This window comes from Colletotrichum aenigma (genome assembly GCF_013390185.1).
Source record: "Colletotrichum aenigma strain Cg56 chromosome Unknown KSG_Cg56_contig01, whole genome shotgun sequence".
Lineage (NCBI taxonomy): Eukaryota > Fungi > Ascomycota > Sordariomycetes > Glomerellales > Glomerellaceae > Colletotrichum > Colletotrichum aenigma.
Window position 1 is genome coordinate 5,107,452 of NW_023500907.1, and position 18,534 is coordinate 5,125,985.

At 54.3% G+C, this 18,534-nt stretch overlaps 3 protein-coding genes across 3 annotated transcripts; all 3 read right to left on the reverse strand.

Moving 5' to 3' along the window:
* Positions 1 to 787: 787 nt before the first annotated feature.
* On the reverse strand, positions 788 to 2,011 carry CGCA056_v001349 (uncharacterized protein; the record flags this gene model as incomplete). Its single annotated transcript, XM_037316609.1, has 2 exons — positions 788 to 795; positions 850 to 2,011. 2 exons carry the CDS (start codon positions 2,009 to 2,011, stop codon positions 788 to 790), a joined length of 1,170 nt encoding a protein of 389 aa, XP_037184531.1.
* Positions 2,012 to 6,308: 4,297 nt separating this feature from the next.
* On the reverse strand, positions 6,309 to 7,662 carry CGCA056_v001350 (Uncharacterized protein; the record flags this gene model as incomplete). Its single annotated transcript, XM_037316610.1, has 3 exons — positions 6,309 to 6,587; positions 6,644 to 6,874; positions 6,931 to 7,662. The coding sequence occupies 3 exons, from the start codon at positions 7,660 to 7,662 to the stop codon at positions 6,309 to 6,311; spliced, it is 1,242 nt and encodes a 413-aa protein (XP_037185587.1).
* Positions 7,663 to 8,676: 1,014 nt separating this feature from the next.
* CGCA056_v001351 (Pumilio-like protein 2) lies at positions 8,677 to 11,218 on the reverse strand (the record flags this gene model as incomplete). The annotated part of the gene is made up of 2 exons (XM_037316611.1): positions 8,677 to 9,567; positions 9,617 to 11,218. 2 exons carry the CDS (start codon positions 11,216 to 11,218, stop codon positions 8,677 to 8,679), a joined length of 2,493 nt encoding a protein of 830 aa, XP_037185588.1.
* Positions 11,219 to 18,534: the final 7,316 nt, after the last annotated feature.

Sequence of the window (18,534 nt, forward strand, 5' to 3'; positions counted from 1 at the left end):
TAGGGGCTCGTCGCGGGAGAGCGCATGGCCAATTCCGCCATTCCGTTGGTGTCTACTGGTCAAGTCACAAAGACATAGATCAAGGTTTTGTCAGTCAGTAAGATTTGTACGATTGATTGATGGACTTTTGATGGACTTGAAGTCTGGACTACGGTGTTACGTGAACGAGTGTCTCCAGTTCAAGCTTTCGCATTCCACCTGTGATGATAGGCCTTCAGTCTCAACCTTTCGTGATAACATGGACCGTGAAACACAGCGGCATGACCGACATACAGCCGGCAGAATCTCGAACTTCAAGAGCATCTGCTATCTCAACAGAGATATCTGAACATTATCTTAGATTAGAGTAGCATCGACCCACGGGAACGATGTGTGGTCTGCCAGGGCCCGATGAGAGGTGTTTTTGATGAAGAACACTAACTACTTGGAATACACCGTGGGCCTGTACTTATCTGTGTGAATGATGCGAGATGAAACAGGCATTCCCTATCTACATAAATGGGGAATCACCCAGGTAAGGCCTCTTCAACTTCGGCTCGGCGACGCTTAAAGTACGTACAAGGCATCTGAGACATCATTGAGTATTCGTAAATATTCTCTCAGATTGCAGTAAAATGTGAGTTAACGGTATTTAGGTAAGAAGCCGACGATTTGCGTTGCCATTATGAGCAGCGAGCTGCTTGACTACGCTGGAGCTAGCCACCAGCAAAACCTCACCGGCACATCAACGGGTCACGTCACTAGGATCAAAGGTAACAAAACATTTAGAACTGCAACGATGATGTATTCATACAACTACACGACCCCCGCAGTCAGTCCCCGACTATGGCGAGAGAGAGACCATCCTACCCCCCGTCATTTCGACTGCGATGTCAAGTCTGAGGAAGATGAAGCTCTTGTCTGCGACAGCATCTTCCTGACACAAAACAGTTATGCAGTCATCAATCCTCTCACCCGCGAGATGAAGAGGGCACTGCCCATATTTGAAAGGGGGCGACTTTTGATCTTCGTCAGTGACCGCATGAGTGAAGCAGTAGATGACGCCTGGTTCACTGTAATGCAAGAAGAAATCGAGCAAGTCGGTACCCACTTGCGTAAGCAGAGGCTTGGCGATAGTGCTGATCAGACGTGACTTGGATTTTGAATCCCTTTCGTTTGGATGGCTTCGCTTGAAGTTGATCTTGCCCAAGTTGCTCCTGAGAACATTGATATTCCACTCCACGTCTTTGGCACTTTTTCTCCGCTTCGCTGCGAGATCCCTCGAAAGTTTGGAACTTTTCTTCTGCTCTTCTCGAAGTGCGTCTGAGAGCTCAGTGCACATAACCCGCTCAGCCTGGAGACTGGCAGAGAGCTCAGCAACTTTGGTCTGCTCAGCCTGAAGGCTGCAAGAGACGTCGGCAAGCTTGTTTTTCTCGTCTTGCAGTTGCTTAGAGAGCCCAGCAACCTTAGTTTGTTCACGCCGAAGGGCATCGGCCTGCTCGTGTTGCTCTTGTTGGCTGTTTCTGTGGAGCTCGTCGAGATTCTGCTGCTTCCTCACCAGGAGCTGCTTGCACTGGTAAATCTCCTGTTCGATTTTCTTTACCGGCGAATCCACCAAAGATTGCCTCACAGCCGTTGTTGCCGCGTTGGACAACGTGGTTATGAGCGTCGACTCTGGGTTGCTCAGGTTTTCATTGAGAGCGTGTAGCTGTCTATCAATGCCCGTGCAAAGCCTCTGGACCATGGAGGCTCTGTCATCAGCATCATCAACAAGGTCGACTGCCGCTTCTTGCTGCTGCTCCTCTCCCTGTACCTTTCTGCCTTCCAAGGCTGCTGGCAGTTTTTCGGCGCCAGTCTGATGCTCCTCGTCGCCAGCCTCATCGCGGCGGGCTTTTTTGTGAGTGACGTCGGAACCATCGCCGTCTGAGTCGTCTGGGAACAAGTCAGAATCGTCCGGGAACAAGCAACGGCCACGATGGCGCTTTCTGGGCTCGAAGGCGGGAAGGTCGGATTGTGCCTTTTGGGAAGGCATGACGTATCTGTCACTTGGTTAGACAGTGAAGATAAAAGAGAATATGTTGTGAAGCGAATCACAAAACCCTACTTACGGTTTGGTCTGTCTTTAGCCCGATGGAAGAAGTGGAACAGATTTTTTTTGGTCGTGTTTGGATTGGATTTATGGTGACGGCTGTTTGAGTGAGGTGAGTTGGAAGGTGCTTGTCTGGATGTGATGGTGACAGGAAGGCAAGCGGGGCAACGGTGTAAGTCGGGGTGGAGCACGACCACGCGCTGTGGCCTCTGGTCACCGCAGCTCGCGAAGGAAAAAGGTTTTTCTTGCAGAGGAAAAAATAAAATAAATAAGAGCGAGTACAATTAAGGGCCATGATACATAGGAATCTCAGGGACGGAGACTAAAAATAAAAAAGAGAAGGAACTTTATGTTGCTCAGTTGATTACTCTGCTTGCCCGCCTTACCGGCTGTCCTCGGGCAGGCAGCCTTAAGCATGCACCTCTGCGAAGTTCGGGGACTCTTGTTAGTAAATCCGACTTGCAAACAAACAGCTGTATCTAAGGGTCAAATGATATCTGCGTTTTAGTATTCCCGAACCTCCCGCCTTGTACGTCGGGCCCCTCAACAGTCCATCCCGTCTGGAGCACCGGAGTTCAGCTGGATCCACCTGACGGAGTCGGTCCCAACTGACCCACACGACTCCCGGCCCATTGGGAGAAGCTAAAGACGGGCACTAAGTTAGCATTGCATTTCCCTCGCCTGTCTGAATGAGTCGGCACTGAACTAGTGGCCTGCAAGAATTGCATATAAATTTAGTTCACCAAGATCAAGGCTTAAGTTCTGAACACTTGCGATTGCTCGCTGAAAATGAGAATTGGGGCTAGTCATGGCGGCAATAATAGGCAATGCCGCAATCTAGAATGTAAACATCACCACACTCCGCCTTCCAACCTCCCAACCCTCCCGGTATTCCACAATGCACTTGTGTATCATAGTCATCTATAACAACTTTTAGCAACTGCCACGTTCCCATGTTGGGGCCACGTACGCAATCATTTAGTGAGGTGATTCGTTGTTCTATTGCTCAGCTTCATAGACTGGGTTTAGGCTCTCATAAGTCCACCAAAACACATCGAAGAGCTTTTGACTGAGTTCGACAGCATAGTCGTTGGGCTCTGCCTCGAACATTGCGGTTCCTGAGTTGAAGGTTGTGGGCCCCGCATGGTTGATGCCGTGGCTCTTAGTGGCAGGAGTGACACTCACTTGCTGCGCAGTGATGGTCTTGCACTTGTTGCAGCTGCTTTCATGGCGTTTCTTGTTGGATGAATGGTTCTGACGCTCCTCTCCACAGGCCATCCGTACTTTGGGACCATGCTTGGATCTCATATGTCTCTTGAGATTAGAGCTTGTCGCAAAATGCTTTGAATGGCAATACGGTTCCTTGCATTTAAAAAAGGTAGGTGGTGTGGAAGTCAGGAGCGCAGCCATTGTGAAGAAGTGGTTGTGGGAATAAGTCAGAGTTTACGATTGATCCTTATTGACTACAGGCCAGAGAACTGTTTCGTGTAATGCTTAGCAAAGCCATTTTCATAACAAAAACCAATCGGATTCAAGTTGAAATATATAGCTCCCATGAAATAAATCTCCTCGGGGTGAGATTGAGGATTCGGTTTAGTTCAGCGTGGTGCAGACCAAAGCGAGTCGCAGAGAGAGCCCCGAGTGACGGATTGGAAGGTCTTCCGAAGTGGAGTCGAATCGACAGGGATCTGAGATGCGGGTGCGTGACAGCCTGCTTTTCTAATCTGGATGCTTTGTACTCTGTTTTTTCTTTCCTCAGCATACCCCGCCGTCTACCGAGTCCCGATGTGCCTAAGGTAGGAAGTGGGAGGGCTGACAGTGGCCAAACAGTTCGCACCACGCATACCTCACTTTGTTTTTTTTATTTTCTGGTGCTTCTTTCCTCAGTACACTCGACCGTCTCTTTATCAATGACGTCCAGTCCCTGGGTCCTCAAGGCAGGCAGTGGGAGGGATGGGTGGGTCTGGTTGTGTCTTCTCTCGCGCAGTGCGAATGAGATAGTTCGCCAGATTTCATGTTTTGCGCGCCTCACGATAGAATCAAACGCTCGTACAATTGAAGAAAAAAAAAAAAAAAAAAAAAAAGGGAAAACAGCTGAGAATGTAGCAGATAGTCAGTCTTATAAGTGAATGGATTAGGTGACTGAACGGACTCAACCAAGCAATTCAGACTTTTCACACTGTTTACGAGTAGCCTTAATTATTGTATTGTGAACAGCATAGACGCACAGAGCTCATCATCTATTTTCACGACTCAATCCTTTTCATACTCCAAGGCGAATGCGTATTCCTCACAGCCCCAGAAGACTATATCGCCGTTTACAATGTCCCCAAATGTCGTATCATATTGACCCGAAGCCCCGCCTTCAGCAAGGAAGTTGTGATGATCAAGGCTGCCGACACCATCTCTGTGTTTCTCTGGCGAAGCAGAGGCATCGTGGTGGTCCATCATTTTCTTGCAGTCGCTGCAGGTACTCGCGTGTCGCTTGATGTTCCAAGTTTGGTTTGGAAATTCCTTTCCGCAGGCTGCGTGGACCTTGGGACCATGCTTGGACTTGATGTGCCTATTCAAGTTTGATTTGGTGGAAAATGTAGAATTGCACTCGAGTTTGGTACACCTCAAGTTGGAGGCAGTTGACGGTGTATATCCGCTCATGCCCGTTGAACTGGAGAAGAGGTGGGGGTTTGCAAGAATTGATTCTCAACAACTAAGGCGTGTCGTTGCCGGTCTCTTGAGACATCAACAAAATAGTTGGAAAAGAGAAAGTAATGTTGAGTGGAAAGGCCATCCTTGATGTCCTCTATTTTCTCAGTTTATATACTTTGGTAGCCAGCTTTTGAGGATTACAGACAGGTCTGGGACTGGGCAAACGGCGTTGGTGGTGGTGGACGGCATCGCGTGTGTCTGGTCCCCTGTCCCCATTCCCCTCCATCATATTGCTTGCTGCCGGACGCTGGTGTCACTGCATCAGCCTATTCTACCGACTATTCCCTTTTAGGCAAGGCACCGCAACCATGCCCCAAAAATCGTGTCCCCAAACTCGGTATCTGACCGGGCGGCGGTAAGGCGGCTGCTCTCGACGACTACCGCGTGGTCATCCATCGATTGCACCCACTTGTACCCAAAGTTGCTTGTCATGAGATTCCTAGGTAGATATGGCAATGAAAAGACAGCTTTTGATGTTTCGGCATATCTTCACAGCCATGGAGACATCATCAACCAATTTAACCTGCCTTTCTGCGTGATCAAAGGGCCCTCCTCACTAGGTTCCCAGCGTACTACTTTTTCCGAGCCTCACTCCTCACACGCAACCTATCAGACGGCCAGCCCTTGTCATAACGCCGGTTTGAAGCAAGACACATCTCGGTCTTTATTACAATTGCTCCGTTTGGACAGCCTGCTTCTCGATCGCTGAATGCTTGAAACGTCCACGCTACAGACCATCGATGAGTTGCGTAGGATGTATAGGCACCGGCCGGAGAGAAACGCCGCACTTAGTAGCTTGACTGGGAGCTGGACAACATGATCTTTCTGTCATGAATCGAAAGAAAAGGTTGCGCTACGCAGATCAGCCCTGGCGAGCGCAATAGCTGTAGAAATCCTCACGGAGCATCACAGAACACGCCCATGAGCAATCCTAGCTCGCATACTTCTGCGAAAATGGCCTGCAGCCAATCCTCTCTTGCGAAGAGGATTGCTTGCAGCAGACGGACGCATACTTCTCAGATCTCATTCTCCCCTGCCAGATTTAGTCGTCAGACCACGCAAAGCGAAACCATGCATGGTGGATTGTACGGCGATTGATGAGATCTTGTCTAAATCCGCGCTGGAGGCGATTAGAAGACGATGATGGAATGTTGTAACTCATGGCAAGGCCGCTCTAGGGGAGGGTAAAATGTCACAGAGAACGTTCTTATCTCCTTACTGATCGAGAGACACGTAAGTTTCCAACGAAGCCTTCCCGGAAGGAATGAAGATAGCGAGGAAGAAGCTGTTTGAATTTTGGGAACTCGCTGTCAAGGAGTACGAGATGACCGGGGTATGACTATTAATAATTCCCAGTCAGGTCTGAACGGCGCCGCTCTCGATCTCAAGAGAATACCACTTGATCTTTGCCCGTGGAAACGAATCTTCAACCTGGAGAGGCTCAAATGCACCTCATTGGGATCTATCATGATGTCTATAGGGTATCGTTCCAGCCACCTTTTGACAAGTACACATGTCCCCTCTCATCCCATCTCTAATTCGCCGCCAAGATCTCGGCAGCATCCGGCGACGAGCTATGATCATTCTTCCCATGCGACTTCTTAATCAGCTCGACCTGCTTCTTGATCCTCTCCGCCTCCTTCTGCTTCTCGTGCGAGACATACGACCCGTACCGCAGCGTGCCGAGCGTCACGACGGCCATGAACAGGATCCCGATGACGGACCTCCTGATGAGCACCCACCGCAGGCCCTCGATGTCGGACTTGGCGTCACTGCTGAGGTGCAGGCTGATTTTGTAGTTGATTTGTTGGATCTAGCTGTCTTAGTATGTGATCTCACACAGAAAAGAGGGGGACGATGGCCACTTACCACGCTCTCACCGGCCTTCTGCTCCTCCCTCACCGCCATCTTGCGGTCGTTAAACATGCCGCGGACATTGTCGTTGAGCGTCAGAAGCTCCTGGTTCAGCGACTGCGTGAGAATGTCCACCTCGTGCTGCAGCAGCGTCCTCTTCTGCCTCATCTCCTCGTCCGCCAGCTTCTGGTTGTTCTTCACCTCGGTGCTGAGCTCAGAGCACGCCGCCCTGAACAGATACGTCTCCTGCAACTGCGTCAGCAACCTCCATCGTCGTCTCTTCCTCACAGAAACAAACTCACATTCTCCACATCACTCTTGCTGACCAAGCTCTCCTGCGCCACATCCAGATTGTGCGCCAGAATCGCCCGGATGGCCTTCATCGCCGTGATGGACTGCGCCCCCGTGTACCCCCCGCCGCCGAGCTGCTTCACCAGCGAGAAGCTGTCAAAGTGGTGCACGTACGGCGGCGTCTCCATGTGCGGGTGCTGCTTCGCGACCTGCTCCGGCGGTCCCATCTGCAGCACCGCCTCCAGCGGCCCGCTCTTCTTGGCCTGGTCCCGCGCCTCCTGCTTCGCCGCCTTGGCCTCCTCCGCCTCCTGCTGTTGCTCCTCGCCGGCCGGCGGCGGTGGTGGTGTGCTCGTGGATGTTGTTGTCGTTGACGTCGGTGTCTGCGCCGCCGACCCGTCTTCGGATGCGGTCCCGCTCGGTTTCGGGTTGGCTGCCGTCGAGTCGGCGGTCTTCTCCGGCGCGGTGGTGGTGGTGTTTGCTTCAGGCTTCGGCGCCGGCACCGGTTTGCGCGTCTTCTCGCTCTCGGCCTTCACAGGCTCGATGCCCTTGCCGTGCCGCGGCGCGAAGCCGGACTGTCGGGCCTCGGGCGTGGGCGTGAAGGCGGCGTACCCTCTCCTCCGAACCTCGGCGGCGGCCCGTTTGCTGCTGCTGCTGCTGCGACATGTCGACGATGCCCTGGGCTCGCTGGCGCGCAGGGTGCGGTAGAGGTGCGGGTACAAAAAGGTCAGTCGTGTCGTCGACATCGTGTGCGGTGCATTGAAGGTTGCAAGAGGGAAGAAACGAGGGAGAATCAGTCATGCGTGACGGGACGTTGTAGGTCGGAACGCCCACCCGGCCCAATTTCCCACGATAATTGCTGCGGGACGATTGGACACGTGGGGGCGCACAGGGGTTTGCGGGACCAATGTCGGAGCTAGTTCAGGTGCCCGACTGACACCAAAGCCTGCCGCTTAACGTCGGCGCCATGATGTAATGGCTGGGACCCCTGATTAGCTAATGCTGGGTAGTCCCCGAATCGGGCAATTTTGCATTGGCTGACCGGAGCTGTCAGCTCGTGAGCATCTTGGGACGTCGCCGGACATGCCTTTCAGATGCACCGGATATCCGGCTCCCTCACGTCCAGACGAACGTACCTGGATGTCCGTCCTCATACCGTTACATAGGACCTCAATGTATACGTGGTTATCGCTTTTACTTTTACTGCACTTGTCTATTGACAGGTCTATCCGTCAGACTAACGCTGGTATCGCATAGACACGATAATTCCAATAAAATACATGAAGTCAAAAGTTCAACCTCGCCCACGTGAATCGCCCGTGAACCCCCCAAAAAGATGCACCCGTGAACGTCTACCTTGCCCCCCTTGACCGGTTCTCCAACCTTGCGTACATGTCTCAGCCTTTTGGTCCCTTGATACTCCACCTTTCTGAAGATTTTATGACCCAGGAGTGTGTGTGAATGAGAGGAACCATCAAGAGGTAAAGAAAACACGAGTAAGCCAAAACAGCCCTTTTTTTTTGGATCCCCCCAAAAAAGTATGTTGTCCAAACAATTTTTCTACCGTTGACCTTGCCAGCCGTGTATGTGTTGGGTTTTGCATATTCGGGGGTGTGTTGTAAAAACAAGAGATTAAGTGGGAGACGTGATACCCACGGCAGGGATCATCAAGTCCGTGTCGTGTCGTGATGCATTTGTGTAGTACCTCGAAGCAACCGTGACGCCATCATACCGAACGAAGTTTCGTGAGCGGGTTTGAACTAAGCCTCCTCAACCTGCACCTTGAGGCTCACACCACCGGGCACCCCGGACTTGTTGTCGTCGTCCGCGACCTCGCCGATGGCGCTGGCGTTCGTGCTGGGAGGACTGCTGCTCTGAGGGCTGTTGGGCTCCATCGTCAGAACCGGGGTAGGTGCGGTAGAGTCGGCCTGAGATCCTCCGGACTTGGAGGGAAGGGTCTGTGTGGCATAGAGGAGCCGGTCAATGGCCGCAAGCTGACGGCTAGTGCTCGTCTTGCGGAGGAGGTTAAACTGGGGCTTCATCTCCTCGATGAAGGCCTCGCGCTCGGAGCCTTCAATCAGGTTGAGCAGTTTCTGAATCACGTAATTGCCGTACTGATCCTTCATCATCAACTGCAGCGAGCTGGTTCCGTCACTGGCCTGGGAAGTGATCTGCTCGCGGATGCCCTTGCGCTCCTCCGCGGTGCCGAACTGGATGCACTTCTCGACCACGTTCGAGGCGAACTTGTGCTTGGACAGGGTGACCAGCTGGGAGATGACAAGCTGGATAATTCTTGAGCGGTCCTCGGGCTTGCCGTGCTCGATAATGTGCTGAACAACGTAGTTGCCGTACTGGTCGGTGATGAGGCTCTGGGTTGAGTTGTGCAGCTCGCCGAGGATCGTCTCCTTGTCCTGTTCGGTGCCGTACTCGAGCATGCGCTGAATGACCCTGCAGGCGTACATGTGCGAGGCCAGGGTGCTCACTTGACCACGGAAAGAGTCCATGATGAAGTTGATGTAATGGCGGGGGACGAGCTCAATGATCTTTTGGACTACGTGGTTGCCGTTCTGGTCCTTGACAACCTTGACAATCTCCGGCTCAAGCTCCTTGACGAGCTCCGCCTGCTGCTCAACGAGGACGTGCTCCAAGGCCTGTGAAAAGTCAGTAAAGGGACAGTAGCAGATTGATGCGGGAACTCACCTTCTGGACAACTCTGCAGGCGTACATCTGCATCGACAGGTCGACGACCTTGCCCTTCATCTGGGAGGCCAGCACCTTCTTCTGCACCTGGTTGCCGTGTTCAAAGAATTTCTGGATGACGTAGTTGCCAAAGACGTCCTTCATCAGCTGGATAGCGTTGGGCTCGATCTCGCGGAAGACCTGGTCCTTCTCGTCGCTGTTCGCCGTCTCGAGCTTCTGCTGGATGAATCTGGAGCCGTGCTGGTCGCCGCTGAATTCGACGACGTGGCTGTAAATGTCCTTAAGTTCGTACCGCTTGTTGGACTTGGAGCTGGACCTGAACTCCTCCAGAAGCATGCTGCGCATGCCCTTGCTCGGGTCCTGGTCCTTGGTGGCACGGATCGGCACCACTCCGGGGATGGAGTAAGGCGCCATGTGCAGTCCGTATCCGGGCATGGGGATCTGCTGCCTGATGTAGGGGTCGTACACCTGGGGAGCGAATTGTCCGGCGAAGTTGGGGTTGTAGTAAGGCCCCGCGGGGAAGAAGGTAGGCGCCTGGGCCGGGATGAAGGGCTGAACAGGGGTCCGCCGGTCGCCATCCGAGACCATTCTCAGGTCGCGAGACGATGACCTCCAAGGATCAGTCTGCTGGGACGCATACGTCTTGGGGCTGGTGACGACACGGTACTGAGCCGGCGTGCCAGAGATGCTGGCGATGGAGCCCCGCTTATACTGCTGCTGTGCCACGGGGTCGGCGTAGGCATCAGGGAAGGCTCCGTTGACGTCTGCCCTCCAGGGCTGAGACCCAGGGTTGAACTGGAAGCCCGGTGCGCCACCGCCAATGGTCTGGGCGATTCCGGACCCATCATCCAGAGTCATGGACTTCTTGAACGTGGAGGCAAGGTCTGAATCCTCCATCTGCCTGTTGTTCGCCAGGAAAGCGCGCTGGTTGGTGGTTTGCGAGGGGAAGGACGAAGAGTGGGCAGGCATGGGACGAGTCGAGGCAATTGAATTGCTCGGGGTATGGCCATAACCACCAAACGTGTCTCGGAACGCAGGGGGCGAGTGGTGCGAATCATCAGACTGGCGCGAGGGAGGAATGCTGCTGTCTCTGGAGGGAGCACCAACAGCGCCCAGGCCGGCCAGATACGCAGTCTCTTTCGAGCCGCGCTTCTCCTGTCTGGCGTACCCCTCATACGGACTGTTGAAGCTGGCTCCGAAGCTGGTATTTTCCTTGTCCTCCTCCAAAAACGACTTTGGCCGGCCGTTGATGAAGCCGCGGCCCTGTCCGATGGTAGCGTTGTCAAAAAATGATGAGGTGCTGTTGTGCAGGTTGTCGCGTGTGCGGTTTGGCGACGTGCTTCCGGAAGCAGATCGGGTCTGGGTGCCGTCCTGGTTCCATGGGCCCTGACCCCAAGTGTCTGCCTCTGAGCCCGCGGCGAGTGCGCCAGAGCCCGACGGCTGGGTTGTGAATGCGTCTTCAGCTCTGGCGTTTCCGGCGTTGGCCTTGGCTGGTCCCCCATAGGTCGTTGTCCAGATGTTTGATCCTGTGGTGTAAAGGTGGTTGGAGCCGAAGGCTTGCGCCGCTCCAGGTGCTGTCTTCTCGTCTCGTCCGTTTGCCATCGCTGGGAAGGTCTGGAAGCGACCTGGCCGTGCCTGTGGAACGTGACAAGTTAGCAACGTGAAAGCCATGAGAGCAGAGACGACGAAGGACGAGAAGCAATGATGATGGACAGCACGAGGCGAGCCTTCTTTTTTTGACAAGCTGCCAGGTCTAGGCGAAGTTCCGAGCGCCGAGTTGGCGACTCGACCCAAGGGCCATGATGGCGCTAGTTAGGCGCAGTCTTGAGACACACGGCCGCGCGCTCGCATCGTCGCATCCGGGAGTCCATCATCCCCCTCCGGACCTCGCGTGGAGTAAAAGGGAAAGCAACTTACAGTGGTTGTCATTCTCGAGGAGTTTTGGTGTAGTTAGCGCAAAGTCGGTCTTCGGACGTCGGATGCGAGATCGCGACTTTTGTGCTCGCTGTGGTGACGCTTCTCCGCTATTGGTTTTTCCTGAAGAATGTTGAGTGCAAAAAAAAAAAAAAAAAAATGTCGGAAGGTTTGCGAGTTGGTAGTAGGCCGTAAGGGTGGTTCGACGCAAAGGCGTTTCGTCAAGATATCTATGAGGGGTATCTGTGGCGGCAAAAGGTGTGTGACTCTGCTCCGTTTGCTGGTGGCGTGGGTGCAGGTTTTTGGGTTTTCCGCTGGTGAATTATATACGAGTATGTGTGAACTTTTTTTTCTTGCGACAGTGACTTTCTCCAGGAATTCTCTATGGCGCGAACTAAACGAAGGCAGCACGCCAGCTGTCAGCAAAAGACCAGGTCAAACTGGGGGCGATGTGCTAGCGTAAAGCCAGGTCGTTGGGGGTATTGGGGGCGATAGAGCTGGATGCACGTAGAAGATTGATAGAGCGAGAGGAAAAGAGCAGATGCAGATGCAGATTCGATGGGGTGAAGAGGGCAGAGTTGGACAGAAAGGTGAGGTTGGAGGAGGAGGATTGACAATGTGTGTTCCCAGCCAAAGACAAGGAAGACAACACGGTTGAGAGGCAAAGTACCTTGCTTGTGAAAGAAAGAAAGAGTGGATTCGGGATATGTGGGAGGCGCGGAATATGCACAGAGGGAGGAGGAGGAGTAAGTAGGAGGAAAGGGCGAGTGAGATATGGACCAAGAATGAGGATGATGAGGATTTGCGGATGGAAAGAGGATGACGACGAGGATGAGGGAGGGAGGAACGAGAATGCGGCAGCAGTAGCAGCAGCAGCGACGACGGGGAAAGAAAGAAAAGAAGAAAAAAAGAGTGAGAATAAAGCAGTTGCGGTAAGGCTGATTAGGTTGGTGATGGATGGAGCGCCCGCTGCCAGCTGGGGCGAAAGACAGGACGGGAGCGGGCAGCTAATAACTTTGTAGGAGATTTTTTTTTTTTTTTTTTTTTTTTTTTTGCTTGCTTCCATGCCTGCACCAGATCCAATATGGAGGAGACTGCACCCTTGGAACTCCCTGAACTTGGAGCAGATGGCACCTCGTTCCAGTCTTTCTCGCCAGGTGAGAGGGTCAACCCAAAGGCAAAAGAGGGCAAGGAGAGACAACACCGTAGGTACCTCCCAGTAGTGTACACGGGAGGCTAGGCCCTCTACCGTTTAGTTTAGCGCAAGAGGGAGGGGAAGGGGAGCGGAAGCGGAGGGAAGGGGCCAGGGATGCTTGGGATGGGATGGGGGGGACAGGTTTGAAGGGGGGAGCCGACATGGAGCTCTCTTCGACTTGGGGCGTCTCCAGTGCGCATTGCCTTCCAGGATACGACCGGGGCGTGCATTGGTGGTGCCGCTACTGGAGCTGCTGGGGAGGGGACGGAGAAGAGCAGACGAGAGAGAGAGGGACAGAGAAAGAGCTTGAATCCGCATGTACTTTTGCAGCAAAGCCAGTTCGGGTAGTTTATCTGCGCAAAACACTCGTACCTTTGACCTCGCCCTTCCTTCTGGGCCAGGTACCAACCCAACCTACTACCTACTGACTAGTAGGGGAGCCCTGGGCCTGAAGGATGGAGCCAAGTGGACGGACGCTGGGACGGGAGGATGGATGGCTGCCCTGATTGATGGGTGCCAGACGGGACCGGGTGTTTTTTAGGCGGTGCCAGTGGGTGCACGGTGCTGCTGCTGGCTGCGAGGATGGGAAACTTGAAAGCCGGCCACCAGAGAGGGATGCGTCGTCGACTGATGGACGACCGGGTTGGAGGCGATTTGATGGTGGAGAAGGTGAAGATGAGTTGAGGGGGGGGGGGGGGGGGTGAGAGAGCGAGGGAAAGAGGAGGAAAAAGAAAAGAAGACACAGGGAACGGGAAGATCAGAATGAACACCACCCAGCAAGCCCACGCAAGGTAAGGTAGGTAAGGTGAGGTAGGTAACGCAGGCAGAGAGACGGAATGGATGGATGACTGTGGACAGCCAGCCAGAGAGGGCAACGAGAGACAGTTTGCGCTGCCTGTCTGTCAAACACATGACAATGTTGAGAATCCCACTTACCCAATTCCCGTGTTTGGCTTTCTGCCTCGATGCTTGAGACGGATGCACACAATTCCCAATCAACGCTGTCGAATTGCCTCTTTTGTGTGTTTCCGTCCGGTTGCTCCCCTCTGATGTCTCTTGTTTCTATCTGTCTGTCCTTGCAAGGTACCGTACCCAGGAAGCTGACCGACTGAGCTGAGGGTGTCTGGTGCAGGGCAGGGCAGACAAGATAGTGACGACAGATCGGCCCTATTGCAGGAGAGGTGTCTCTGGTTTGTGCGGCGGGCGAGCGAGAGCGTTCGTCTCCAAATGATATGATGTGATGTGCGGCTTGACAAAAAAGCTAATGTTCGTTTGCAGCGCTGAGTGGACGGGTTATGCGTGCGTCCAGCCAGGTACCAAAGGCAAGATAGGTACGGCGGGAGGGGAGGTAGTGTGGAACTGCGACGAGCTGAGGCCCGATACCTTGTCGATGTATCTGTACCGTGCCGCCGAGCTGCGCCCAGAGCTGTTGGTGGCTGCCACTCTTTACGGATATCGACAACGCAAACGAAGACGTCCAATCAACCTCGATGGGGAAGCAGGAGCTCTGTCCACCCGATGGCTGCTCGACTGATTTGATGTCCGACTCTGAACGATGGCTCTTGAGCACCATCCAGCTGTTGGGTTCGGTCGAGGCTCAGGTGGTCGTGCGTGCGTGCCCGGGTCCAAGAAATCAAAACCAGCAAGCACACTGTAGTAGGTATTAAATGCGGCGATGGGACATGTACAGAACGGAAGACCCGGGGTTCGAAACGTTGAAAAGTTGGGACGAAAGGTGTATGTAGTCTGTCGCGTGTGTGCCTATCTGTCTGGCTGGGCTGTCGAAAGGCACCTCGGTAGGTGTGTGGTGTGTGCGCGTCTGTGTGCTTGTGCACCCGTGTGTGTGTATTGACGCTTGCCTGCTCTCAAATGTCGTCCGGTCTCTTGCCCATGCAGAGTAATGTCCAGGGGGTGGGCGATGTCCGGTGCAGCGTGAGGGCCGGAGACGCGGGGAATAACAGTAGAAGAAGTAAAAACGATGAAGGAAGCAAGCAGGACGAGAGAGAGAGAGAGAGAGAGAGAGAGAGAGAGAGAGGGAAGAAGAATAAGAAGGCAAACAGGCGGACGATGTAGGCAGACGAATTACCTTGAGGGCGCGAGGCAACTGCAATGAGGCGTCGTCCCAGATGATAAACAGAACTCTCAGAGAATGATGGGTGCGGCGAGTCTGAGTCTCTTTAGGGCCCTTTTCTGCTCTTTTGGAATGAGACGGCGATTTGCGATTGGCCTCCGACGGCAGGCCACAGGCACGACAGGGAGAGGCGTTGATGTTGCAACTGGCTTGTACCAGACCCAAGGTACCTCGAGATTCGGGTAACCTTAGTTAAAGCAGGGCTGTTTAGAAGGGCAAAGGGCAAATGCGAAGATGTCGCCAAAGGGCAAGTAGCTGTGCGCCAGGGCAGCCAAGCCAAGCAAGGTGTCCGAATCCAAAATCCTTCTCAAAGACGCTCGCTCGCCTGTTGGGTGAAGGACCACCAAAGGCGACCAGGAAGCGACCAAGGGCGCTCCCTCTCACACTCTCTCTGCGGACTGGAAACACTCTCTGCGTCGCTCAGGATGATTGTGAGCTGCTGCTGGATCTGCCGGCTGCTCAAGGGCAGCGACTCCAGCTGCAAAACGACTTCTCCTTCGTAAGTAGACAACAATGCCGGGATCAGGGATGCTATCTTCCCGTGCGGTTTGCTCCCCGGCGGGCAGCAAAAGGCAATACCGTGACCCGGGCTGCCAAGGTAGAAACGTGTATCTGATGCCGTCGTAGCGAGGCGCCTGCGCACACCACACACTGCAAGAGAAACGCAGGTAGAGAGGCTGCGCTGGAAGTACTCTATTTGCTCGTCGACGCGAGAATGCAGATTAGATGCAGCGCGCGGAGCCGGGAGTGTGGGCCATTGCGGAGCAACAGAGACAGACGAGACCAAAAAGGCCAGACCAGATGAAAGCAGGGGCAGGTATTCGACCAGGACTGGAGCACCTCGCGGGAGTTATTGTCCTGACTCCTGCACAAACAGCTTTCCAATCGTTCGTGGTTGCACCGCGAAAGAGACCCCGTACGGATACGTGGACGTGAAGAGCTGGTCGCAGGCGGAATTCAAGACACGAAGCGGAGTGCGGGTTGACCTCAGGTCAGATCCCAGGAGAAAGGGTGCAGAGATGGGCGATAGCTGCGCCCTCGTCGTCGTAAGAGACGAGCAACAAGCAAATGGCTAGCGGGCCCGGGTATGGGTTGCGGTGAATCACAGATCGACCAGAGATCTCTCTCTGTCCCTGGGCCTAAGCCTCCGGAACAGCAAGGTTGTGTCGATGAGTGCTGCCTGAACAGATCATACAAGAACAGACCGTCCTCCTCCTCCTTCGTTGCCTTACCAAGGTGAAGGAAGTCCCGTACCTTCGGCGATCCAAGTGTCACTCTCTCAGGTGGCCGCTCACATTTGGGTCTGGAAGTCTGGACGTCCAGGAGGAATCTGCTGGGCTGAACCAGCGAACAATGGGCGACAGCTCCAATCGAGGGAGGCCACGGGCGGGAAGGCGCTAGGACGAGACAAGTCAAGAACAAAAGCCCCCGTCTGCCGGGGAAGAAGGGGGCTGCCGTCTTTTTTAGCGTGGACGGGGGGGTCAGTTTGTTCGGGGAGGCGCTCATTGACGGAGCCAAGAGATGTGGGATGCGATAGCGACGACTGCCCAACCACTGGGTTGAACCGTTGCGCGGCACACACACATGGCACACACACATGACAGACGTCTTCGTGGATCTTTGTCGTCGGTCGAGTGGGAGCTTCCGTGAGATGCGTCAATTTGCGCCGTTGCCCATTGTACCTCAAGTGGGAGGCGGCTTGCGTATCCTGTCCTTCAGCAAACGGAGCCCGTCGTCTGTTGACGAGTCTGGTGCTCCGCTGAGCTGACGAATTGCTGCGCTGATGTCGACGGAGCCCGGCACTGATGGCTCGATGATCAATGCAGGCGAGAAATACCGACAAGGGACGGCCACTTCTGAGGAAACACACTCTCTGCTTCTCATATGATTGTTCCGATGTGGTTTGCGTTGTATCGTTCCTGGGCTAATCCGCAGGTGATGTAATCAACGACCCGGCCAGAACCTCCGACTCTCATGTTTCCCTCGCTGTCTGCTGCCCGTTGGATTGCTCGTCGTCCTCGTCAAGCGCTCCCGAGAACAAACGGACAACGGCACCTGCGCTGCACCAATTGTGGAGGAGACCAGGGTAGGTCGAAGTCAGTCGGGACCAGGGGTGCCAAGGGACCAAACGACTCTGCAGCAGCCGGGTGGATCGCCGTGTAAGAGAGACAGACGCTCGATGACGGGCAGCCAGCCGCAGCAGCTTGTTTTGTTTTGTCACCGTAGACACACTCGTGGCCGCTCGACGGATGACTGTCGGGCGTCTGAGGTGCGACTGATCGCATGGAAAAACCGGGCGAACCGCAAGTGACTGGTGACAGTTTACCGCCGACTGCCAAAACCCCGGGTTCCCCACGACGTGTGCGTGTGTGCGCGCACTGCGAGAGCACCTCCGTCCGCTGTAGCTGACGCCGTGCGTCTTGCGTCGCTTCGACTTTTGTGCCCGTACCAGGCCTTGCTATGGTGGATGTTCAGGGTCAGGGGGCGGCCGTATGTGCTGGATGTGTACCTCCAACTTTGTTCCGGCCGAGTTCCGTGTATGATCTTCAGGGATTCCGGGGCAGGAGCAACAGCCAAGCCTCGCAGAAAATCGTCAACCGAACCGAAAAAGGACCTCCCCGTTTCTCGAAAGCACCCTTACACGGTGCTATGTAGCGATCTCTGCAGAGAGCCACCACACGTCTGTCAGATTGGCAACGGGCCGGCGAGGTATTGCTATCTGCGATGTCACGTGTTGTGCGGCTTTGTGTTTCCTCGCTTCATTAGGACTGGAAAGCAAACTGGCTGCCACGTTGGTATGTTGTCGGGCTTCGCGAAAAGGGAAAATTGGCTATATGCCCTATCGTGTTATAGCCCATCTCGGTCATTACGAGTTGTAGCGAAGGCATGTCTCTCATGGCCGGCCTTGGACAGAGAGAGGGAGAGAGCGCAATAAAGTCAAGTGGGGAGGTGTGAGAAGGGGCAGACTGCACTGCAAGCGCAACCGAGCATCGCATGACCTCTTTGGCATGCATTTCGTACTTCTCGCCGCCTCGTTTGCGCCTTCTGTCGCCATCGGAGTTGGCTATTAAGTGCAGGGATGGCAACGCAGAGGATGGGAAACCGTTGAATAAGGGCAGGATTGTCTCTGCAGCCTCGCCTTTGTCCGGGCCATGTTTTCAATACATGGCGAACCCACCAGAGATATGGTACCGATTCCATTAGTCGCTACGTCTATCGCCAATTTGTCGACTCTGTCAATAAGACAGGCCTCAAGGAAGGGAGGAAACAAACAATGTTGTACCCTCGTCGTTCCCATGTCCCGCTCACAAGTCAGGTCTTACTCTGTGCCCCAGAAGAGCCAAGTCAGGGAGGAACAAAGTGATGTAACCCAAGCTCTGAAAGAGCGAGAGCTCCTCCCGTTTGTTTCTTCGCCATCTTGCCGGCAAGCTTGTGGCGCGCGGCGGCAATTGGACTGCTATATGGAGGCTTGCCGCGGAATGTTGCAATATCGGTGTCGGCCGTGGCGGCACGCAACTGTTCTACCATCCCTCGGCTGGGGAGATGAGCCGTTCAACGCCGCCGCCCTTGGTACGAACCGGTCGATGAGCGTCGGGGCCGTCCTGACCCTGACGGGAGCTTCTCCCGTCCCATCACGCCCTGTCAAACCTACATCAGTCAGGCACTCTGAGCACGGCA